Consider the following 23,188-nt stretch of genomic DNA (forward strand, 5'->3'; position numbering starts at 1 on the left):
GCAGCAGTGGACCGAGTAGTGATGTTGGTGCAGTGGGTGGTGGTGTTGGTCGATCCCAACTGTACCCGCACAAACGGCAAGCCCCAGTATATCATGGCGGCACACAGCCGAGCCACGACCGACGAGCTCGCAGCGAGTGGGTGCTCCCCCCGAGGACGCCAGCCGAGTGGTCAGAAAGTTGGGTAAAAGCTGTTTGCCGAGCCAAGAGCTGAGTCTCAGGCTCAGAGCCAGGAGGCAGGAGGGTCTGGTGGTGGTTTGGCTAGCTGGCTAACATAGCTCAGAGTCCGAGGGAGCAGGAACAGAGAGGTGCAAGCAGAGCTGCGGAGATACGCGGTCGACAGGGGACAAAACAAGAAAAATAAAAGAACGGGCACACTTCGGGAAACACAAAACAAATGGCGGACAAACAAATAGTGGACACAGTTCAGGGCAGAAGCGGCAGGTTTGGTGGCCGTTTGTCTACCATCGATCATCGGACACGGATCAAGAGGTTTGTACGGCTTCGTGCACCAACTGCACCCTTCTGTTAGAGAGGTTGTCCCTGCTAAAGGGACATATCCGCCAGTTAGAGCAGAATAGTGCGATAACAGTAAATGTGGCCGACACAGTCATGGACTGTAGTCAGCCCACTAGCCCCGTTAGCATTAGCCCCAAGCGGCTTGCTAATCGCGATGAGCACCTTGGTCATAGGTGACTCCATCACCCGAAATATCACGCTTAAAAATCCAGCCACGGTAATGTGTATTCCTGGGGGCAGAGCACCCGACATAGAAGCTAATCTTAGGGAGCTGACTCGCAATAGGACTAGTCAACAGCGTAGTTCCAACAACACTAGCTACTCGGACATAGTGATACACGTCGGCGCCAATGATGTTAGGATGAGGTCACAAAGAAAAACATAGCGAGGACTTGTGATCTCGCCAGAAAGATGAGTCGGCATTGAGTATTTGTCTCTGGCACCCTGCCTGGGAGAGGCTCTGATGAGAGGTTTAGTAGATTAGTCTCCCTTAATCCATGGATGGCTGGGTTCTGTAAAAAGCAGGGACTGTATTTTATAGATAACTGTTTGAGCCACTCATGACAGGTCACTTTAGAGCAGGGGCACAGGTTACTAGACCACCTGTCAGGATGGGTTTGGACTCAGTTAAGTTAAAGTTAACTAGCGCTAGGCTAGACTTCCAGCATGCACATAGCTCCTTGTGTAGACTAGAGCGTCACAGTTTGAATAGTGCTACAGTACACGTGAACACACTTTCTTCTGAGGTAGTAGACAAATCCAATCGCTCCACCCCGACCGGTATAGCTGATGATACGGTGCCTGTTACAGATATTACATGTGTACCAAATATTTACGATCAAATTCCTATGGTCGTATCGTCCCATCGCGCTAATAAACAACTGAGAGGTGATGTCAGGCCTAGAGAACACAACCTTACTTTCATTTCGTTTAAAAATCCTTTGATAGATACAAACCCTGATGGACCGATTACACTTAAACTTGGTTTTATGAATATTAGATCGTTTCATACGAAAGCAGTTCTCTTTAATGACCTCATCATGGAACATAATCTAAATGTATTTGGTCTTTGCGAGACCTGGTTAAAACCTAATGAACTGTTACCGCTTAATGAGGCCTCGCCTCCAAATTTTGTGAGCTCGCATGTGGCGCGTCCTCGAAAAAAGGGTGGGGGTGTTGCCCTCATCTCAAATTCCGATCTTAGATTTACGCCTCATTCGATTGACGAATTTAAAACATTTGAACTTCTCACTGTCCGATCCACCGCTTTACCGTCATTTTATCTTGCTGTTATTTACAGTGCACCCGGGGCTTACTCTGGCTTCCTGAATGAATTTTCAGAATTCATGGCTGATCTAGTGACAAATGCGGATAATATAATAATCATGGGCGATTTTAATATCCACATGAATTTACCGTCAGAGCCACTTACTTTGTTTCAGACTAACTGATACGTTTGGTTTTACGCAAGCCGTACAGGCAGCAACGCATAAGAATGGAAACACCTTAGATTTGGTATTATCCCGAAGACTATAACAGTAACAACCAAGTAATAACAACCTCAAATATAACAGTACTGGCATACACTACTGTTTTGCCTGATCATTACTTCATAAAATTTGATATTTTAGTTCTTAGTCAAAGACAAGAGAGCAATCAGAATTATAGCAGCCGTAATATTAACTCCATGACTGCAACTGCGCTATCTGAGCTACTGCCACCAGCAACTGCCGTATTTCCCCCATATACTGGCTCTATTGATAATCTTACAAATGAATTCAATGCTACATTGTTAAATGCCATCGACTCTGTGGCGCCGCTACATCTGAAAACTCGCCATAGATTGCCCACTCCGTGGTTCACAGATGAAACATATCTGCTTAAGCAATTATGTAGAAAGCATGAGCGCAAATGGCGTTTAACCAAACTTGAGGTTTTCCATCAGGCATGGCGCGACAGCCTCCTGAAATATAAAGATGCGCTTATCTTAGCAAAAACTTGTTATTTTTCGCAGGTCATTAATCTCAATAAGAACAATCCTAAATACATATTTGATACAGTGGCAAAGCTAACACTACGCCAGCCGACCCCGATAGCTCATTTCACTCGGCTGACGAGTTCATAAAATTCTTTGCTCGAAAGACTGAATCCATTAGGGATGAGATCAAGATGACCATTCCGATCGCTCAGTCGGACCGCCGATTACCGGCGCCGACGATCATGCAATAACCCTTTCAAATTTTAAAAGCGTGTCCCTCGAAAGGCTTACACAATTAGTTAGTGCGGCTAAACAAACAACATGTTTACTTGACCCGCTTCCAGCCAAACTATTTAAAGAATTATTTCAAATCTTAGGACCGTCTGTTTTAAATATAATTAATCTGTCTGTCTCCTCTGGGATAGTGGCAACAGCCTTTGAAACCGCTATCATTAGTACAAAATGCTGCTGCAAAGCTGCTCTCACAGACAAGAAAAATTTGATTACATTACCCCAGTATTAGCCAACTTACACTGGCTACCGGTCCATTTAAGATGTGGCTTCAAGGTTCTTCTATTAACCTATAAATCATTGCATGGCTTAGCGCCTTCATATCTCGTCGACCTAGTTGTTCCTTATGTTCCATCTCATAATCTTTGTTCGCAAAACGCGAGTCTTTTAGTGACACCGAGGGCCAAGAAAATGTCGGGGTCAGGGGTCGGCAATTACTTTTGGACGCGGGCCAAAAAAAATTCAGACAATGGCATCGCGGGCCATTGCCTTTTTTAGGGGTGGGGGGGATTTTAAATTATTACACTATATTAAAATAAACATCATTTTACTTTTAAAATGCATTTAATTTAATTCCATTTGAACAGACCTTGTTATGTTGTTAATTTAAAGAAATATAGACTATTTTTTTACCTTGCCCACTGGAGGAGGGAGACAGGACACTTTGGTTTTTTTTTGCATAAGATTACGCGCACTCGCGTGTCAATACCGTTCCGACCTGTCCGTCATGGATAACTGAAGCAGGATGTTCCACCTGTTGATGTCACTAAGGACTATCATACCTCAATAAATGTTTCGAATTTGAGGGGATTGTTGTATGCCTTTTTTTCTTTTAAAAAAATATGGGGTTGAAAAAAAAATATATATTTTTTTTTATTTGTATTTTTTTTTTTATTACATCCTATTAACGTCATCTCGCAGGCCAGACAGAATAGATGGCGGGCCAAAATTGGCCCGCGGGCCCCTATTTGTCGACCACAGCTCCAGAGCTCTGGAATGCCCTACCAATGGATATTAGAACTGCTACCTCAGTAGAAACCTTTAAGACACGTTTAAAGACAGATTTCTATGATATGATATATGATATGATTCTATGGCCTTTGATTAACCTGTAGTGGCCGATTCGGCTGGAGTTTGTTTTTGCTCCCTCTCCACAACCCCACTCCCCCCACCCCGGTTGGGGAGGTGGTTAGGTGACACCCAAGCTGACAGCGGCTATCTAGATTTTTCGTGGACCAATTCAGGATGAGGGAACTGCAGCAGATTACCCTCCTCGAAGACACTGCCAGGACAATCGAGGGCACCTCCGACAGCTCTTTGCTTTGGCCTGGACATCCACTTTTTGATTTCCATATTATGTATTTTATGTGCCCATTGCAGCCTGGTGATCCTGAAAGGAGGATCCTTCCATCTGTGGTCCCTTCTCAAGGTTTCTCATTTTTTCCCTGGTAGGGTTTTTTTTTATTTTTCCTTGCCCTTTTGGGAGCTCAAGATCAGGGGATACTTTGAGAATAATTGTCAATTGTTTGTCTTTGTGAAGCCCTTTGAGACTGCTTGTGATTTAGGGCTATACAAATGAACTTGACTTGACAATCAAGCCAGCGTTGCTCTACCCCGGACGACAAAAATGTGACAATGAATTTTGACAACATAGCCACTGAAATGTGCTCAAGTACCAATTATTGCTATATTGTGCATTAAATTAGTTTTTTTTCTTTATAACTTTGAGATGTCCTATTTTGTGAGTGGTCATTGAATGCACATCGAGTCTACTGACGTACGTGTGTGAGTGGAGCGGAGACAGGGTTTTAGTGACCAGGGGTCTTCTGGTTCAGAAAAATAGCCGACAAAATAACTCATACTTCATAAAAAAGTAGATGGCCATGGTGACAATGATAATATAATGTACTATATACTGTAATCACATACAGTATATCCCTATAATTTAAGTATGGAAAGTTTGAAATCCATACACCTTAAATAAATATAGCACCTTTAAATGATACTTATATTAACTGAATATTGAACCATTATTACATTACCTGAGCTCCTTTCATGATCTTCTTAGCTTTTGCATTTAGGTAGAAATCGCCCCATAGGGTTTTGAGAAGCACCTCTGGATTAATGCCCATCCTCTCACTGTACATGAGGGCAAAATGCTGAATGCTGCAAACATACAAGAGTCCCAAGTTAAAACATTTTTTTTTATCACACAATGAACTAATAAAATATTTAAAACTTTGTGTTTACAAAATCTTCGCGCATTTTTATTTTCTCAGGAAACTCAGTGTTGGCATGGCACATTTATTTTTACTTCAAAAAAGCTCCAGATATTATGGATGGGCTCGATGTGGCCAGTGACCACTACTTAGCCCAAATATTTTGTACCGTATTTTCCAGACTGTATGTTGCACCAGCCATGAAATGCATATCAAAGAAGAAAAAGACATATACAAGTCGCACTGGAGTATAAATCACATTTTTGGGTGAAATTTATTTGATAAAATCCAACACCAAGAAGACATGTCATCTTGAAGGGCAATTTAAAATAAAAAAAGAATAGAGGTAACAACAGGCTGAATAATTGTACGGTATGCTAACGCTACATGACACAAACTGAGAATATGCCTGACATAACTTTAAGAGTTATTTAGATAACTATAGCATAAATAGCAAACTAACAAGTTTACCAAACCATTCGTGTAACTCCATATCACTAAATCCAATGAAATGTTCATCCTCTGTGTCACTTTAAACAACTCCGGAGGTAGGTTTTAGAAGATGCAGCGCTTCCTCTTCTTACGTGGCTTACATCAGACTCACCGTCAGTTGCAGTTCGAATTATTCCACAAGCCAAGAGAGCCCTCTTGCAGTTTATTGTAAAAATACCATGTGAAATGATGAAATGTGTTTTTAATTTCACACATAAATTGCTCCTGAGCATAAATCGCACCCCCGGCCAAATTATGAAAAAAAAATGCGATTTGTAATCCGGAAAATACAGTAAATCTTTAATCTCACTACGCGGCCAAATGCTCGCAAAGGCAGCAGATGTTGGATTCCTCAAGTTTTCCGACAAAAGTTGACAAAAATCAGGGTTCGCCTCTGTCATCAGACATTTATGTAGCAACTTTTAGCAATACCTCACTGACCAGCAAAGGCTTATGTGTGTATGGAAACGTAGCAAATGTTTTTTCATCAAGTTCATAATATACAGGGTCCCGCAAAATGATCTAACACATTTGTAGGTTTAATAAAACGCAAATATATTTGAGAAACCAAAAAGTTTTTTTTATTTTCTAAAAGTACATATAATGCCATTTATTTTTGTCTCGTTTCATTTTCATTTCGTTTTCGAATAATGTTATGTTGGTCTTATCGCTGCCACATTTTCTGGAGTTCTGGCGGTGCAAAGTTGGCCAGTTGATTTTCATTTCAATGCTGATCCACTGGCTCTTAAGTTAGTAACCCGTAACAAGATCATGTTTCGAAGCAGGTACGGGATCATGTCTACCAAGTCTGAAGCGCAAATGGAACGCTCGTTGTGTTGCAGTTACAGATTCGTTCTTGATAAACGTTTCCACAATGAAAGCGCGATGCTCACCGGTCCAATTCATGTTACCAACTGAAACGAAACAAAATAACATTATTCGAAAACAAAACGAAAATGAAATGAAACGAAACAAAACAAAATGGCATTATATGTACTTTTGGAAAATAAAAAGAAAACATTTATGCTTCTTTAATTTATTTACATTTTATTAAACCTACAAATGTGTCAGATCATTTTGCCTGACAATATAGGTTGCAAAAGACAAATGTCATGAGACATAGCAACCTCACTGAGCGGCAAAGGCTTGTGTGTGATTGGAAACGTAGCAAAAGTTTTTTCATCAGGGTCCATAATAAAGGTTGTCAAGGGTTGCAATGATGTTTGACTGAAATTCACATACTGCTTGTATGATCACTAAGTTTTTCTTGAGGCCCTAAAACTTTTAATTTGTTACAAATGCCACGAAAAATTGTTTGCAACCATGAAAACTGTTAGGGAATGTCTGCCTAACAGCTTTGCAACCTCTTACAACGTTTAATGAACCCTGATGAAAAATCAACATTCACTACATGCGCACACAATTGCAAACTTCCGCCACTCAGTGAGATACGGACTTTAGAGACAATGCGAATGTTGAAGAAAGCGTTCATGAAAGAGATAGTTAGTAGATATTTTGACAGTATTTTGAAGATATGGAACTACTGGCCACTCTTTTGTACAGTGGCTTGGAAAAGATTTGTTAGTTTTTGACCTTTTGCCACATTTCAGGCTTCAGAGATTTACCAATTAGAATTTTTATTGTTAAGAATTAACAAGTGGGATACAATTGATAATGATACTTTAAACTTTGTCGTCACTGTGTTGGTGCTAATCTATTGCCAATGTGGCTACGTAAACAGGAATGGTCACATGACATCCAGATCTCTATACAACATTAATATGACCCACAAAATAAGCACTCAGTGGAGATGACGATACCTTTTTTTCTCTTTACATTTGAGCTGCCTGGTGATTTTTGCACAGGATAGATGAAAAGTAGGACGTAATCATAGACCCAAATATAAAAGGACTTTTGAAAATAGACCATCTTCACCTGAAGCCCCATCCATCAAGAGCACTGGCAAAGACCACATTTCCTTGGTCAGGAGAGAAATAGAGATGAGAGTCATCAGCCTCCTCCAGCCCTGCACTCCAGTCATACACTTGATCTTCGAGTGGGGTTTCACACTCTTGCTCCTCTTTTGTTTTCCCTGCTTGCTTCTCCATCACTCTGGATGTGAACAAGGTTCCCATGATCGCATTCACCTAAAATATAATGAATGGATGGATGGATGGATGGATGGATGGATGGATGGATGGATGGATGGATGGATGGATGGATGGATGGATGGACGGCAGATAAAAGATAATAGATGGATAAAAAAATAGAGATAGAGATGGCGAGAGAAAGAAAGACAGACAGTGAAGTAGAGATATAGAGATAGAGAGCGAGTGTGTGAGAGAAAGGATAAAGAGAAAGAGGGAGGGAGAGAGAGAGAGAAAGATGAATGGATGTATGTATATATAATAGATTAATGGAGGAAAAGATAAAAAGATAAACAAACATGGCACCACAATATTGTAGTTGGAAAGTTTTTAAAGGCTACAAGGGTGTAGTGTAAGACAATTGCTAGAGCTTCACCTGTTCCATAATCTTTTGCAAGTGGGCATAAGCTTCTTGAGGGGTAAACTTGAGCTCCACGATTAGTCGGTCTATTTTATTAATGACCAGAACGGGCGTGATGTTCTCCAACCAAGCCTGTCGGAGCACGACCTGCGTCTATAATGACAATCAGATAAAACAAATTTTGAGAACATGAAAAGTAAGCAACACAAGCAATATGCATGTTTCTTTGTTAGTATGACATTTTATGGATTTTCATTTTGAAATCATTTCCAAAGGCTTCTTTGCGTTTGCTGCTATTGTTCAACTTTTAAATGTTTATAAAGTAAAACATATACCATAATTTTCGGACGATAAGTCGCTCCGGAGTATAAGTCGCACCAGTCATAAAATGCACAATAAAGTGAAAAACAAACATATATAAGTCGCACCGGAGTATAAGTTGCACTTTTGGGGCAATTTATAAACAGACATGAACCAGCAACAACAGGCTAAACGATACGGTATGCTAACGTGACATATACACAAACGAGGAGCTGAGAACGGGCCTGACGTAACATTCAGAGTTATTCAAGTAAATATTACATAAATAACATGTTTATCAAACCATCTGTCACTCATCCATCCATCTTCTTCCGCTTATCTTTTATGTGCATGCGCCGTAGAGATCTAGTATATAACTACATTGTAGCGTTAACAAAGTACCAGGAAAGACGTGGGTTTATATAACAACAATATTATCAAACCATCTGTCACTCCAAATCATTAAATCCATCGATCAAATTCCTCGTCCTTTATGTCAACAACGCCGCGCGTGCGCCGCACAGATCTAGTATATAACTATATTGTAGCGTTAACAAAGTACCAGGAAAGACGTGAGTTTATATAACAACAATATCAAACCATCTGTGTCACTCCAAATCATTCAATCCATCGATCAAATTCCTCATCCTTTATGTCAACAACGCCGCGCGTGCGCCGGACAGATCTAGGATATAACTATATTGTAGCGTTAACAGAGTACCAGGAAAGACGTGGGTTTATATGACAACAATATTATCAAACTATCTGTGTCACTCCAAATCATTAAATCCATCGATCAAATTCCTCGTACTTTATGTCAACGCTGCGTGTGCGGCGCACAGATCTAGTATATACGTAACTATATGCATATGCGCCACGTCCCTGACGTCGGACTCATCCTGAGTCTCATTTCTAATTATTCCACAGACCCATATAACGATATATAAAGTATATATCAAATAACTATCATATTACAATGATATCAAACCATCTGTCACTCCAAATCATTAAATTCATCGATCGAATTCCTTGTCCTTTATGTCAACAACGCCACGCGTGCGCCGCACAGATCTAGTATGTAACTATATGGTAGCATTAAAAAAGTACCAGGAAAGACGTGGGTTTGGTAAACGGCTCTTTATTTAACAAAACAAGAGTTGAACGAGCCAACAACTACTTAACTCTAACGATAAAAACTTATACAAGTTGCTACACGAAATAAAATATATCAAATAACTATAACATAAATAAGTTTTTCAAACCTTGTGTCACTCCAAATCATTAAATCCTTCAAACGTGGGGCCCTTCGTTATCTTCGTCATCCCGTGATTGAATCCTTTGTCCTTTATGTAAACAACCGCCGCGCGGCACCGCTGACGTCACTTGCAGTTCAAATTACAGTAATCCCTTGCCACATCGCGGTTTCACTACATCGCGGATTTTTGAATTTTTAAAATTTGTGAAACAATTCACATATAAGTCGCTCCTAAGTATAAGTCGCCCCCACCCAAACTATGAAAAAAATGTGACTTATAGTCCAAAAATTACGGTATTTAGTTTTCCGTCCCACTCTTTTATGCAACCTGTTATTTGTTGAAGCAACATCCTGTTTAAGAGGTAGCCGACCTGCAGGACAAATGTCGACATTTATTTAAAGTGTGCCGCAAATTAGAAATAGTGAATGAAATGATCATTTTATGACAGAATGTCAGAGTTGGATGCTGGTGGTGAAGGATAGGCAATTTCTTTTGGGATGTCGCCGTAGTCAGTCGCAGCCTCCCAAAAGTGTTCTCTTTTTTCCCCTTCTTTCCTCCTTTTTGTGTGTAACATGGAGTTCACCCGCAGCGATGTGTGGCCACAGTCAGCCACCCACTCGACAACGTCGGTGCCTTCTACCACACCTCGGGGTGTGCAGATAAGCTCGGCACGGGAGGATGTAGAAATATCCTCCCGTGGCTGGCCCTGGCAGTCTGGATGGCCGAGTGCGTCGGTCGGGATCAGCGTGACTCAGCGACAGCCGTCCTGCTCATCCGGCTGGCGCTACCACGCCTTGGTCTCACCATTTTTCTTTCAGTCAAATTGCAGGACCCCGCACAAGATATGAATATAGATCACATTAATTACCAAATCATTGTAATAGTAATAAATCCTAAAATCTCCAATGCGAGTGAGGTTGGTAAATCAGGAAGAAAATTAGCAGCAAGCAATAACCCCCCGTGCTCTTTTGAGCACGCACCAAAATTTTAGTGTGTACCCCTGGCTATATGCATTACTTTAGTGCATGAAAAGCTTTCGCAGACCATGACTGCCCTCAGTTCTAAGAGTGCCAAATTGGTTATTTCTTTACCAGATCAGGTCACCACCAAGCCCCATGAATTACTGAAATACCAAATAAAAATTTACCAAATGCTGAAATGAAAAGATTGGTAATGGCAGTTTAGGCTTTGGGTATTTGTACAAAATATATATTTTCAAAATGTTTGTTGGATTCATAATCATTCCACCGGAAAACTATTTATAGTGGGAGTTTATAGTGGTTTTACTATAGCTGTGATGGCAACCCTTCTTCAAAATGAATAGAGTATACAGTAAACAAGATCAAGGCCTAGAGTGAAGCAGGAAGACAACAACAACAACAACAACAAAAATAAATCAGTATTATTTGGTGCTTCATCGCAAAACATACCTGTGGACAGACTCCCTCCACAGCATCAACAACAACAATGGCACCATCACACAGGCGGACAGCAGTGGAAACTTCAGAGGAGAAGTCAACGTGCCCCGGAGAGTCAATCAAATTCAGTAAGAAATCTTCATCACCTGATGAGGGAGTGGAAGGTAGTTAGAGTACAGTCACAACAATAGTTACTCTTTACCCAGTTTTTGTCAATTTTTCATGATGATAATGCGATGACAGTGATCAAAACACGGATGTTTGAAAGGAGGAAATTCTAGTACAGTGGAGTCTCGGTTTTCGAACACAATCCTTTCCAGAAAGCTGTTTGAGAAGTGAATAGTTTGAATTCCGAATCATGTATTCCCATTACAAATAATGGAAAAAAAAATTATCCGCTCCAAGAAAAAAACCCCGCCTTTTATATGCATTTTTTTATTTGCGCATTTCTGTCCGATCGCGTAACTGCAGCGCACCGCCAAACGCGCAATTGTAGCGCGTCACCGACCGCGCAACTGCCCCGCGCTGGTCGCATTATTGTGACAGAGCAGCCGCTGAAATTTAGAAAATATTTTTAAAGTCCTGATGTACTTTCCAAAATGTAAGTGGACCTCAGTGTGTAGGGAGCTTAATTTTGTCCAATCGTGCAACTGCAGCGCACCGCCGAACGCGCAAACGTAGTGCGTCGCCGACCGCCCAACTGCACCGCGCTGGTCGCATTATTGCGACAGAGCGGTCGCTAAAGTTTAGAAAATATTTTTAAAGTCCTAATGGACTTTCCAAAATTGAAGTGGACCTCAGTGCGCATGAAGTTTAATTACACTGTCGCATTGCTTTAGGAGCATCTTTGTGTTTTAGGATGGCTCTACTGCTCCCACTTGCTTCCTTTGGAGGCATGATTAGAGTTTATGCAATCCTCAGAGTAATGAGAATGTAATAACGAACGGAGTCAGTTGGCATGCGGGTCCTCTCGGCTCATCTCGCGAGGTTCAACAACCGAATTTGGGCGCTCACTGTCGCATTGCTTGACATCCAAGATGGTGCCGCGTACGGCAGCCTCCGTGGGTCGCTTTCTGCTTCTTTGTCTTTTTTTGTGTGTTTTCTGTGTCCTCTGCTGTCCATCCCGGATCACTTTTACCAGAGAAGCGCTGTTACATCGGACAGTCTTCTTCTGGTATTTTCTCTCCTGTCTTCTCTGATTTGCCGGACTGTTTCCCGGAGATTTTAGCTGGAGCGGCAGTGCTATACAAGCTAGTACGTCGACAGCAGCGCGGAAAACGAGCCGGAGCCCTCGTAAAGCTGAGGCAGAAAGGGTTCCGCTCTGCCCTACCATCAATTCATCTGGCGAATGTTCGCTCCCTGGCGAACAAGATGGACAAAGTGCTGCTCCTCACTTCGAGGAACACTGATTTCAGCAGATCCGCCGCGCTGTGTTTCGTTGAAACGTGGCTTACCCCACCACGCCTTGGAGTTAGCTGGGTTTCGGCTAATGCGGGCATATCACAGCGCGGAGCTCACCGGAAAATCAAAGGGAGGTGGACTCTTTCTACATTAATGAACGTTGGTGTACTGATCACGGGGTTGAAAGAGTCTTGCAGCCCTCTCCTAGAAACACTCTTCATAAACTGCCGACTGTTCTATTCACCACGGGAGTTCTCCTCGATCGTCATGGCGGCTGTTTACATTCCACCACACGCGCGTCCGAGTGAAGCCACGCAGATGCTGGCCGACCAGGTGACAGACATGGAGAAACTTCTACCAAATTCACTAATCATTGTTTTGGGTGATCTCAACAGGGCAAACCTCGCACACGAACTCCCCAGATACAGACAGCACATTACGTGTCCCACCAAAGGGGCACAGACACTGGACCACTGGTACACCGTAATTAAGGATGCATACCACTTTGTGGCTCGTGGAGCTTTAGGACTCTCGGACCACTGTCTAGTTCATCTGGTCCCGGCCTACAGGCAGAATCTAAAAACTTCTAAGCCTGTAGTGAGGACTGTGAGGAAGTGGACAGTGGAGTCAAGGCAGGACCTCCAAGCCTGCTTTGACTGCACAGATTGGGGAGTTTTCGAAGCTGCAACTTCAGACCTGCATGAACTCACTGACACTGTCACATCATACATCAGTTTTTGTGAGGATCTGTGTGTGCAGACTAAGACCCTCTGCATGTACAACAACGACAAACCTTGGTTTAGACCGAACCTCAGGAGGCTGCGCAAGGCCAAGGAGGAGGCCTACAGGAGCGGAGACCGGGACCTGTTCAAGCACACCAGAAACACACTGAACAGAGAGGTCAGGAAAGCCAGGAGGTGTTACGGGGAGAGCCTGGAGAGACACCTCTCTGCCAATCCTGATCCCTCAACAGTGTGGAAAGGTCTGCAGAGCATCACGGGCTTCAAGAAACAGCATCAGGATGAGCAGCCTCTAGCGCGCTGATGACGTCATACAATTTACCGAGCGCTGCTGTGGAGTTGGCTCGCTGGGGGGATGTAAACAGCGGCTAAAAACACAGCAGTGAATTCCCTCGGTAGATAATAGGAACGGCGCCGCCGCATTAAAAGCTCCACATCAGGTGAGCAGTGTCTATAAACAGTCCGTATATCTCCACACCACGAGTTGTTGACAAGCACGCACACACCCCCTCCTTTTGTCTTACCGGAGGCTGCAGTCCGGTCCCCTCGGGGCACAGAGTGCGTCTGTAGTTGGATGGCGCACGCTGGAACTTTGTCAGAAAGCCAGGTTTCGGTGAATCTCAGAGCACAACATTCTCTTATTTCCCGCTGTGATGTGATCCGTGCTCTCAGTTCGTCCAGTTTGTTGTCAAGAGACCATACGTTGGAAAGCAGGAGGCTGGGTAGCGGTGGTTGGCTCACTCGAGGTCGGTGTGTCCAGGCCATCCTGGGGCTCATGGTGGGTGGTCTTTGTTGGACAATGATTTGCAGCTTCGGTGAAATAAATACCAGGTTATTTTGTTGGTCGAAAAAAAAGCCCATCAGGATAGCTGCACACCTCAGTCAGTACCAACTCAATTCAGCCTTCATGTCTAACCAGCTGGCGCCGTCCAGGTACAACCTTCCGCAACCCACCGGGTTATTCCCGGCCAGCTCTGCAACCTGTGCTTAACGCAGGTTACGTCTGCTGGTGTGCCACACCATCTTCCTTATGACTGTGCTCTCAGAGAGAGAGAGAGATCGGCACCCATGCCAATTTCCTCTCTGGACATCAAATGTGGCCGACCTTCGCCACACACCATCTGCAATCTACTCCGCCTGAGTGCCCAGGACACTGCACACATGAAATTTTAAAATCTGAACCAGCTGTAAGTTGTATAAATAATGTACAGAAGTTGTTTGGATTTGTTTACAAAGCATATTGATCCGTATATGTGACTTGGTTATTTCTGTAACCTGATATAGACGTCAATTTTATGTTATTTTATAGACCTAAAATAGACATCTAAATTAGGTCTATATATAGACCTAAAATAGACGTCTAAATTTGGTCTATATATAGACCTAAAATAGTTGACAAGTTTAAATCCATTAAATATGAAATAATAAACCATTAACCAGCTGTAGGTTGTTTAAATAATGAACAGAAGTTGCATTGTTTTGTTTTAAACAACCATTGGTTATTTCTGTAACCTTATCGACATCTACATTAGGTCTATGTGTAGACCCAATTTAGATGTCTATTCTAGGTCTACACATAAACCTAATCTAAACTTCTATTTTAGGTCCATAGAATAACCTAAACTAGACGTCCATCCATCCATCCATCCATCCATCCATCTTCTTCCGCTTATCCAGGGTTGAGTCGCGAGGGCAGCAGCTTTAAGAGGGACTCTCAGACTTCCCTCTCCCCAGCCACCACATCCAGCTCATCCCGGGGGATCCCAAAGGCGTTCCCAGGCCAGCTGAGAGACGGTCTCTCCAGTGTGTCCTGGGTCGTCCCTGGGGTCTCCTACCGGTGGGACATGCCCGAAACACCTCTCCAGGGAGGCGTCTTGGAGGCATCCTGGTGAGATGCCCGAGCCACCTCATCTGGCTACTCTCAACATGGAGGAGCAGTGGCTCTACTCCGAGTCTCTCTCCCGGATGACCGAGCTTCTCACCCTATCTCTAAGGGAGAGCCCAGACACCTTGACCAGACTTCCGGGTTGCAATTGTTTGGTGGCCGTTTGTCTACCGTCGATCATCGGACACGCAAGTATGGGTGCGTGCGGATCTAGAGGTTTGTACGGCTTCCTGCACCAACTGCACCCTTCTCTTAGAGAGGTTGTCCCTGCTAGAGAGACGTGTCCGCCAGCTAGATCAGAATAGTGCGATAACAGTAGATGTGGCGGACACAGACGCGGACTGTAGTCAGCCCGCTAGCCCAGTTAGCAATCCTGATCCCTCAACAGCGTGGAAAGGTGTGCAGAGCATCACGGGCTTCAAGAAACGAACCCCCCGTCCTGTGGAGAGCCCAAGGCTTGCTAACCAGCTGAACAGGTTCTACTGCAGGTTTGATCGGTCCTCCCACACAACAGGACCTCCTGAAGCACAATCAACATACTCCCCTCCCCTCACAACCGCTCTGTCTACACCTCCGTCACCGCTGTCACCTAATCTCTCTCTTGCAGAGGCCGTGCCCGCACTCCAGATCCGTGAGGAGGAAGTGCACCAGGTGTTACGGAGACAATAGATCAGGAAGGCACCGGGCCCAGACGGCGTGTCACCCTCCTGCTTGAAAGTCTGTGCTGAGCAGCTGGCGCCCACCTTTGCACGGATCTTCAACCGCTCCCTAGAGCTGTGTGAGGTGCCCTCGTGCTTCAAAAGCTCCACCATCGTTCCAGTGGCCAAGAAGCTCGCCATCACAGGATTGAATGACTACAGACCTGTCGCTCTGACATCTGTGGTCATGAAATCTTTTGAGAGGTTGGTGCTGAACCACCTGAAGCATGTCACGGGCCCCCTGCTTGACCCCCTCCAGTTTGCCTACCGGGCAAACAGGTCGGTGGATGATGCGGTCAACATGGGACTGCACTACATCCTGCACCACCTGGACACCCCAGGAACGTACGCCAGAATCCTGTTTGTGGATTTCAGTTCGGCGTTCAACACCATCGCTACTGACATCCTCCAACAGAAGCTCATCCAGCTCGCGGTGCCTGCCTCCACCTGTCAGTGGATCACCAGCTTCCTGACCAACAGGAGACAGCGTGTGAGGCTGGGGAGCATCACATCTGGTACCAGAACCACCAGTACTGGCGCCCCTCAGGGGTGCGTCCTCTCCCCACTGCTCTTCTCTCTCTACACCAACAATTTCTCCTCAGGTGACTCTCCTGTGAGGCTCCTGAAGTATGCAGACGACACGACTCTCATCGGACTGATCTGGGACGGTGATGAGACTGCGTACAAACAGGAGGTGGAGCGGCTAGTCCACTGGTGCAGCCAAAATCACCTGGAGCTGAACTTGCTCAAGATCATGGAGATAACAGTGGACTTCAGGATTGACCATTCGCCACTTCCACCCCTCACTATCCGCAGTAATACTATACTCTTCTCAGACACTTTCAAGTTCCTGGGTACCACAATCTCACGGAACCTGAAATGGACCAGCCACATACTCTGTCCGGAAGAAGGCCCAGCAGAGGCTGTACTTCCCGAGACTGCTCAAGAAGTTCAACCTGCCGCGGGAGCTGCTGAAGACCTTCTACACTGCCATCATCCAGTCTGTCCTTTGCACCTCCATCACTGTCTGGTTTGGATCGGCCTCCAAACAAGACAAGCACAGACTGCAATGGACAATCAGGACTGCAGAAAAGATCATTGGAATCAACCTCCCATCTATCCAAGACTTGTACCTGTCCAAGACCAGGAAACATGCAAGCAACGTCTCTACAGACCTTTCTCACCCAGGTTACAATCTGTTTGAACTACTCCCCTCCGGACGGCGTTATAGAGGTCTGTACGCCAAAACCAGCAGACACAGAGACAGCTTCTTCCTCCAGGCTGTTGCTCTGACGAACTCACACCACTCTTAGAGTCTCAGAGTCATTGCTGTGCAATAACTTCCTGCTCTCCACACCTTTTGGGATTTTCTACACTGTTTGTACTATGAGTCTTCTCTGCATCCATTGCAGCCTGGTCATCCTGGAAGAGGGACCCTACCATCTGTGATCTCTTCTCAAGGTTTCTCACTTCCCCTAGTCAGAGATTTGAGTTTTTCCTTGCCCTCATGGGAGTTTAAGATTAGGGGATGGCTGGGAATATTGTCATTTGTCATTTTCACATGTCCTGAGTGTTGTTAGTCACCTAAATGTTGAACAGAGACTGTGATGTCACGAAGTCAAATTCCTTGTTTGGCACGCTCAAACATGGCGAATAAATTCTTCTTGAATCTTTATGAGCGGCTTTGTGTTTTAGGATGGCTTTACTGCTCCCACTTGCTTTATTTGGAGGCATGATTAGAGTTGATGCAATCCTCAGAGTAACGAGAATGTAATAACGAACTGAGTCAGTTGGCATGCAGGTCCTCTCGGCTCATCTCGCAAGGTTCAACAACCGAATTTCGTCCGACATCTGAAGCAAAAAAAATCTCAAATTTTTTGTTCGAATACCGAATTGTTCGAGAACCGGGACGTTCGAAAACTGAGGCTCCACTGTATCTTATTTTCCGCACCATAAGGCGCACCTAAAAACCTTTAATTTTCTCAAAAAACAAAGATACACCAACTATAGTGGACCGAATTCCAAAATCTGTAAAGTTGTTTTGAGTGGCTTAATATATGGGCCTAATATGTAGACCCGATGAACCAATCAGAGGACATTACGTTTTACGTAGATCGAGCAAAAAAACAATCAGAGGACTGACTGTATGTAACACGTAGTGTGCATACCTCCGCCGCCATTGATAAATAAATATTATCGTTAGTACAGCTTTACAGACTTGCACAAACGGTAGTATTTATTTATCAATGGCGGTGGAGGTATAGTAGTTTGCACAAACCATAGTATTTGTTTACCAATGGCGGCGGAGGTACGTACTCCTCTAAATGTTATGTCCAGTCCTCTGATGGGTTTACCGCATTGATCTACGTAAAACGTAGTGTCCTCTGATTGGTTCATCGGGTGCCTGTATCGTATGTAAAACAATGTCCTGTGATTGGTTCATCGGGTCTTCATATTACGGAAGCCACCCAAAAGAACTTCAGTTTTTGGAATTTGGTCCACAAAAAAGGCGCACCTTATTAAAAGGCGCATGTTTGTTTTTTTGAGAAAATTAAAAGGCTTTAAAGTGCGCCTTATGATGCGAAAAATACGGAATTTATTTTCATCAGTCATGTACAAATACATTTTTTAAAAATGTGATTTTTGTTTTAGATTCCATCTTGAATTGAAAATGAACCAATGAGGAAAATGTCAGACTTTTTGTAATTTATACGTGGGGGAATTTGCAAAATCGCAGGATGGTCAAAGACTTACAAACTGACTGAAGGACAAACAAGGCAACAAGATCATAATTAACTTTGCATAGCTTTGGCTCAGTACTACGATTCATTTCGATCATACTATGATTCATTACAAATCCAAATTGAAATTCCTCATAGTTTTGTAAAACATCAATATACACGTTTAGCAATCGTTTTCACAAGGATCTTTCACCAAAAAAGGGATTATATACCATGGTATCTTAATTTTATTCTATTAGAAAATTGGATTGATGCTGAATCTTACCCTCTTGGAAATGAAGAGAGATGGCACTGGACTTCATGGTGATTCCTCTGATTTGCTCATCCTCTCTGCTGTCCAGATACCTTAACTGTAAGATCAGCACCAGGAAAAACATGATCGGGAAACAGAAAGGAAGTAAAATTAATTAATTCCAAATCAAGCAGCTGAGTGTAGTGCGAGAGATCAGGGGTGCAGTGGGTAATTGTCCAACTTCACTTATCGTATTTTTCAGACTATAAGTCGCGGGTTTTTTTCATAGTTTGGGTGGGGGGGGGCACCTAATACTCAGGAGCGACTTATATGTGAATTTTTTCACAAATTTTCAAAATTCAAAAATCCACGATGTAGTGAAACCGCGATAAACGAACCGCGATGTAGCAAGGGAGCCTACATGCTCTCTACCACCTGGAGCAGCATTTTGGAGAGGTGAAGGGACAGCAGAGGGCGTGACTCATCTGTCAAATCTGACAGGTGAGTCACGCCTTCATTCATCGATCAGCATATAGACGCGTCACAACTACAGCAGTGACACTCTGTTGAAGAAGGAAGTTCATGCCGAAACATGTCAGGTAATGCAACCTAAAATACCTTGTTTGTGATAAAAGAACCAAAAAGTGATTGGCAAAGGAAACAAAATGAACTTAGTACAACTAATATTGTTGTTATATGATAGCTATTTGATATAAACTTTATATATTGTTATATGGGTCTGTGGAATAATTAGAAATGCAACTCACGACGAGTCCGACGTCAGTGGCGCGGCACATACGCGGCATTGTTTACATAAAGAACGATCAATGGATTTAATTAATTGGAGTGACACAGAAGCCAAGAGCACAACGTCATCTGCAAAAAGCAGTGACGCGATGCTGAGGTCCCCAAACCGGACCCCCTCAACGGCTCGGCTGCGCTTAGAAATTCCGTCCATAAAAATTGGCAGCCTTGGCGGAGTCCAACCCTCACTGGGAACGAATCCGACTTCCGAAAATGCGGACCAAACTCTGGCATCGGTGATACAGGGACCAAACCGCCCTTATCAGTTGGCTCGGCACCCCGTACTCCCGAAGCACCCTCCACAGAAACTCCCGAGGGACACGGTCAAACGCCTTCTCCAACTCCACAAAACACGTGGACTGGTTGGGCGAACTCCCATGCACCCTCGAGGATCCTGCCGAGGGACCAGCGTCCACTGTTCCACGGCCAGGACGAAAGCCACACTGCTCCTCCTGAATCCGAAGCTCGACCTCCCGACGGATCCTCCTCTCCAACACCCTTGAATAGACCTTACCAGGGAGGCTGAGGAGTGTGATTCCCCTGTAATTGGAACACACCCTCCGGTCCCCCTTCTTAAAGAGGGGAACCACCACCCTAGTCTGCTAGTCCAGAGGGACCGTCCCCAATGTCCACGCAATGCTGTAGAGGCGTGTCAGCCATGACAGCCCCACAACATCCAGAGCCTTTAAAAACTCCGGGCGGATCTCATTCACCCCCGGGGCCCTGTCACCGAGGCTTCTTCAGGCCGTGATCTCCAGCTCTCACTGGAGCGGTTTGCAGCCGAGTGTGAAGCGGTCGGGATGAGAGTCAGCACCTCCAAATCAGAGTCCATGGTCCTCGGTCAGAAAAGGGTGGAATGCCCTCTCCGGATCGGGGATGAGATCCTGCCCCAAGTGGAGGAGTTCAAGTATCTTGGGGTCTTGTTCACGAGTGAGGGCAGGATGGAGCGCGAGATCGACAGGCGGATCAGTGCAGCGTCGGCAGTAATGCGGACTCTGTACTGGTCCGTCGTGGTGAAGAGAGAGCTGAGCCAAATGGCAAAGCTCTCCATTTACCGGTCGATCTACGCTCCTACCCTCACCTATGGTCACGAGCTATGGGTCGTGACCGAAAGAACGAGATCCAGGATACAAGTGGCCAAAATGAGTTTCCTCCCTTAGAGATAAGGTGAGAAGCTCGGTCATTCGGGACAGACTCTGAGTAGAGCCGCTGCTCCTCCACGTTGAGAGGAGCCAGATGAGGTGGCTAAGGCATCTCATCAGGATGCCTCCTGGACGCCTCCCTGGGGAGGTGTTCCGGGCATGTCCCACCAGTAAGAGACCCCGGGGACAACCCAGGACGCGCTGGAGAGACTAATTCTCTCGGCTGGCCTGGGAACGCCTTGGGATCCCCCGGGATGAGCTGGATGAAGTGGCTGGGGAGAGGGAAGTCTGGTAGTCCCTCCTGAAGCTGCTGCCCCCGCGACCCGACCCCGGATAAGCGGAAGAAGACGGATGGATGGATGGATGGATGGATGGATGGATGGATGGATGGATGGATGGATGGATGGATGGATGAGTGACAGATGGTTTGATAAAACGTGTTATTCATGTAATAGTTATTTGAATAACTCTGAATGTTACGTCAGGCCTGTTCTCAGCTCCTCGTTTGTGTATATGTCACGTTAATAATTAATTTGACAAGGTAATTTGAAAGGGATTATTAATTACAGATATTGTACATAATTTATTATCTATGGCAACATATAGTGAATAGCAGAATAAAATAAATACTGTTCTGTTGCATTGCAGAGGGTGCAACCTGTTGGCCTTCCTGCGAGTATGTTTGCACGGCTCTTCAACCATGGATTCAAGAACTCCGCTCGTCCAGGCCCCGCCTGCACAGCTCGATGGTCGTAGCGGCTGATGGCAGTGTCCTCTCAGAAGAAGATGGGCTGAAGCGCTGGGCCGAGTAGTTCGAGGAGTTGTATCGGGCCGAACCTCCACGTTGCAAGTTCTCTGCTGTGGACATCCAGAACCTGGTGCCTAACCCAGCCCTCAGCATTGACGCGCCTACCCTTGAGGAAGTCTGAAAGGCTCTGGGTCAGCTGAGGGATGGAAAGGCTCTGGGAATCTGCGGTGTCTGTGCAGAGATGCTCAAAGCTAGAGGGGATGCCGCTCTCCGGTGGTTGCACACGCTGATTTGCTCCATATGGAGCTCGGGGCTTCTCCCAACCAACTGGAAAAGGGGTTTTGTCGTCTCTATCTGGAAGGGGAAGGGTGATATCCGGGAGTGTAACAACTACCGAGAGTTTACCCTTCTCTTGGTGCCAGGCAAAGTCTTCACCCGGGTACTTCTAAACAGAATACGTCAGCAGCTCTTAGACCACCAGCGCCCTGAGCAGTCTGGTTTCACACCGAAAAGATCAATCGTAGACCGCATCCTCGCGCTTCGTGTCCTCACCGAGCGCTTTCGAGAATTCGATAGAAAGCTTATTGCAGCCTATATCGATTTCAAGAAGGCGTTCAACTCAGTCAGTAGAGATGCTCTGTGGAGACTTCTGGGGCTATGCGGGATCCCCCCACAGCTTCTCCATCTCGTCTCTACTTTTCAGCACTTGTATGTGGGATTGGATTGTGGGCCGCGTTGTAGACTGGACGGGCAGCGGGGCGTCATTTGGCAATGTCCGGATCACTGATCTGGTCTTTGCTGACAACGCCGTGATCTTTGCGGAGACCCTAGACGTCTTGACCGAAGCACTTGAAGCGCTGAACGAGGAAGCGGAGCCGCCGGGACTGGGCGTCTCCTGGATCAAGACGAAGATCTTCGGTGCCTTTCTGGACGCTGCTATCGAGTCAGCCGATGTGGCGGGCGAGAAGGTGGAGATTGTAGACAAGTTCACTTATCTCAGCAGCGTGGTTCACCGCTCCGCTTTGAGTGAGGTTGAGGTCGCTCGTCGGCTTGGTTTTGCGCATGAAGCGATCGGCTCGCTGAATGGGACAGTTTGGCGCTCCTGATATCAAAGCACGTTGACAAAGGTTCAAGTCTTTCGCTCGCTGGTCATGCCCGTCCTTCTTTACTCTTGTGAAGCATGGACACTGACTGGCGGGCAAAGGTAAAGACTGAACACCTTTGTGTGCACTTCCCTCCGTCATATCCTCAGGATCCACTGGCGAGACCGTGTGTCAAACCAGACACAGTAATTTTTTAAGTGGCAAAGTTCAATTGTCAGTGACAAACACACTTTTTTTTTAAACTCTTAATTTAAACTGTCACTTTGTGTTAAATTGATTATTTGCTTACCGTATTTTCCAGACCATAAACCTCACCTGATTATAAGCCGCACCCGTTAATATTTGGGGTTCAATCTTGTTTTGTTCATATATAATAATAATAAAAATAACAATACATTTTATTTGTAAAGCGCTTTTCATAAGAGAATCTCAAAGTGCTGCAGAAATAAGAATAATAACACAAGAAAACAGATTAAAGGCATAAAAGCATAAAAGCACAGAGGCGATAGAAGACACCTATGCGGAGCCGGGGAAAGCCTTTCTAAACAGAAAAGTTTCAAGCCCATTTTTAAAGTGTCCACAGACTGGGGTTGATGTAGGTGCACAGGGAGAGCGTTCCAGATGTGGGGGGCAGCGGCGCAGAATGCTCGGTTTCCCATGGTGTGGAGTCGTGTACGAGGCAGATGGAGGAGGTTGGAGCTTTGTGACGGGAGGT

At 44.9% G+C, this 23,188-nt stretch overlaps 1 protein-coding gene across 2 annotated transcripts in view; it reads right to left on the minus strand.

The window, feature by feature from the left end:
• Window positions 1-23,188, minus strand: part of efl1 (elongation factor like GTPase 1) — an 88,854-nt gene that overhangs the window by 56,575 nt on the left and 9,091 nt on the right. For both annotated transcript variants that reach the window (XM_085908540.1, XM_085908539.1), the window contains exons 4-8: window positions 18,710-18,794; window positions 10,992-11,125; window positions 8,021-8,158; window positions 7,433-7,644; window positions 4,829-4,952 (exon numbers count right to left, since the gene is read on the minus strand). In XM_085908540.1, the coding sequence (XP_085764666.1) occupies window positions 4,829-4,952; window positions 7,433-7,644; window positions 8,021-8,158; window positions 10,992-11,125; window positions 18,710-18,794 (693 nt within the window). The remainder of the gene's footprint in view (window positions 1-4,828; window positions 4,953-7,432; window positions 7,645-8,020; window positions 8,159-10,991; window positions 11,126-18,709; window positions 18,795-23,188) is intronic.

Source organism: Syngnathus leptorhynchus, chromosome 3 (assembly GCF_054491065.1).
Source record: "Syngnathus leptorhynchus isolate UIUO chromosome 3, UIUO_Slep, whole genome shotgun sequence".
NCBI lineage: Eukaryota > Metazoa > Chordata > Actinopteri > Syngnathiformes > Syngnathidae > Syngnathus > Syngnathus leptorhynchus.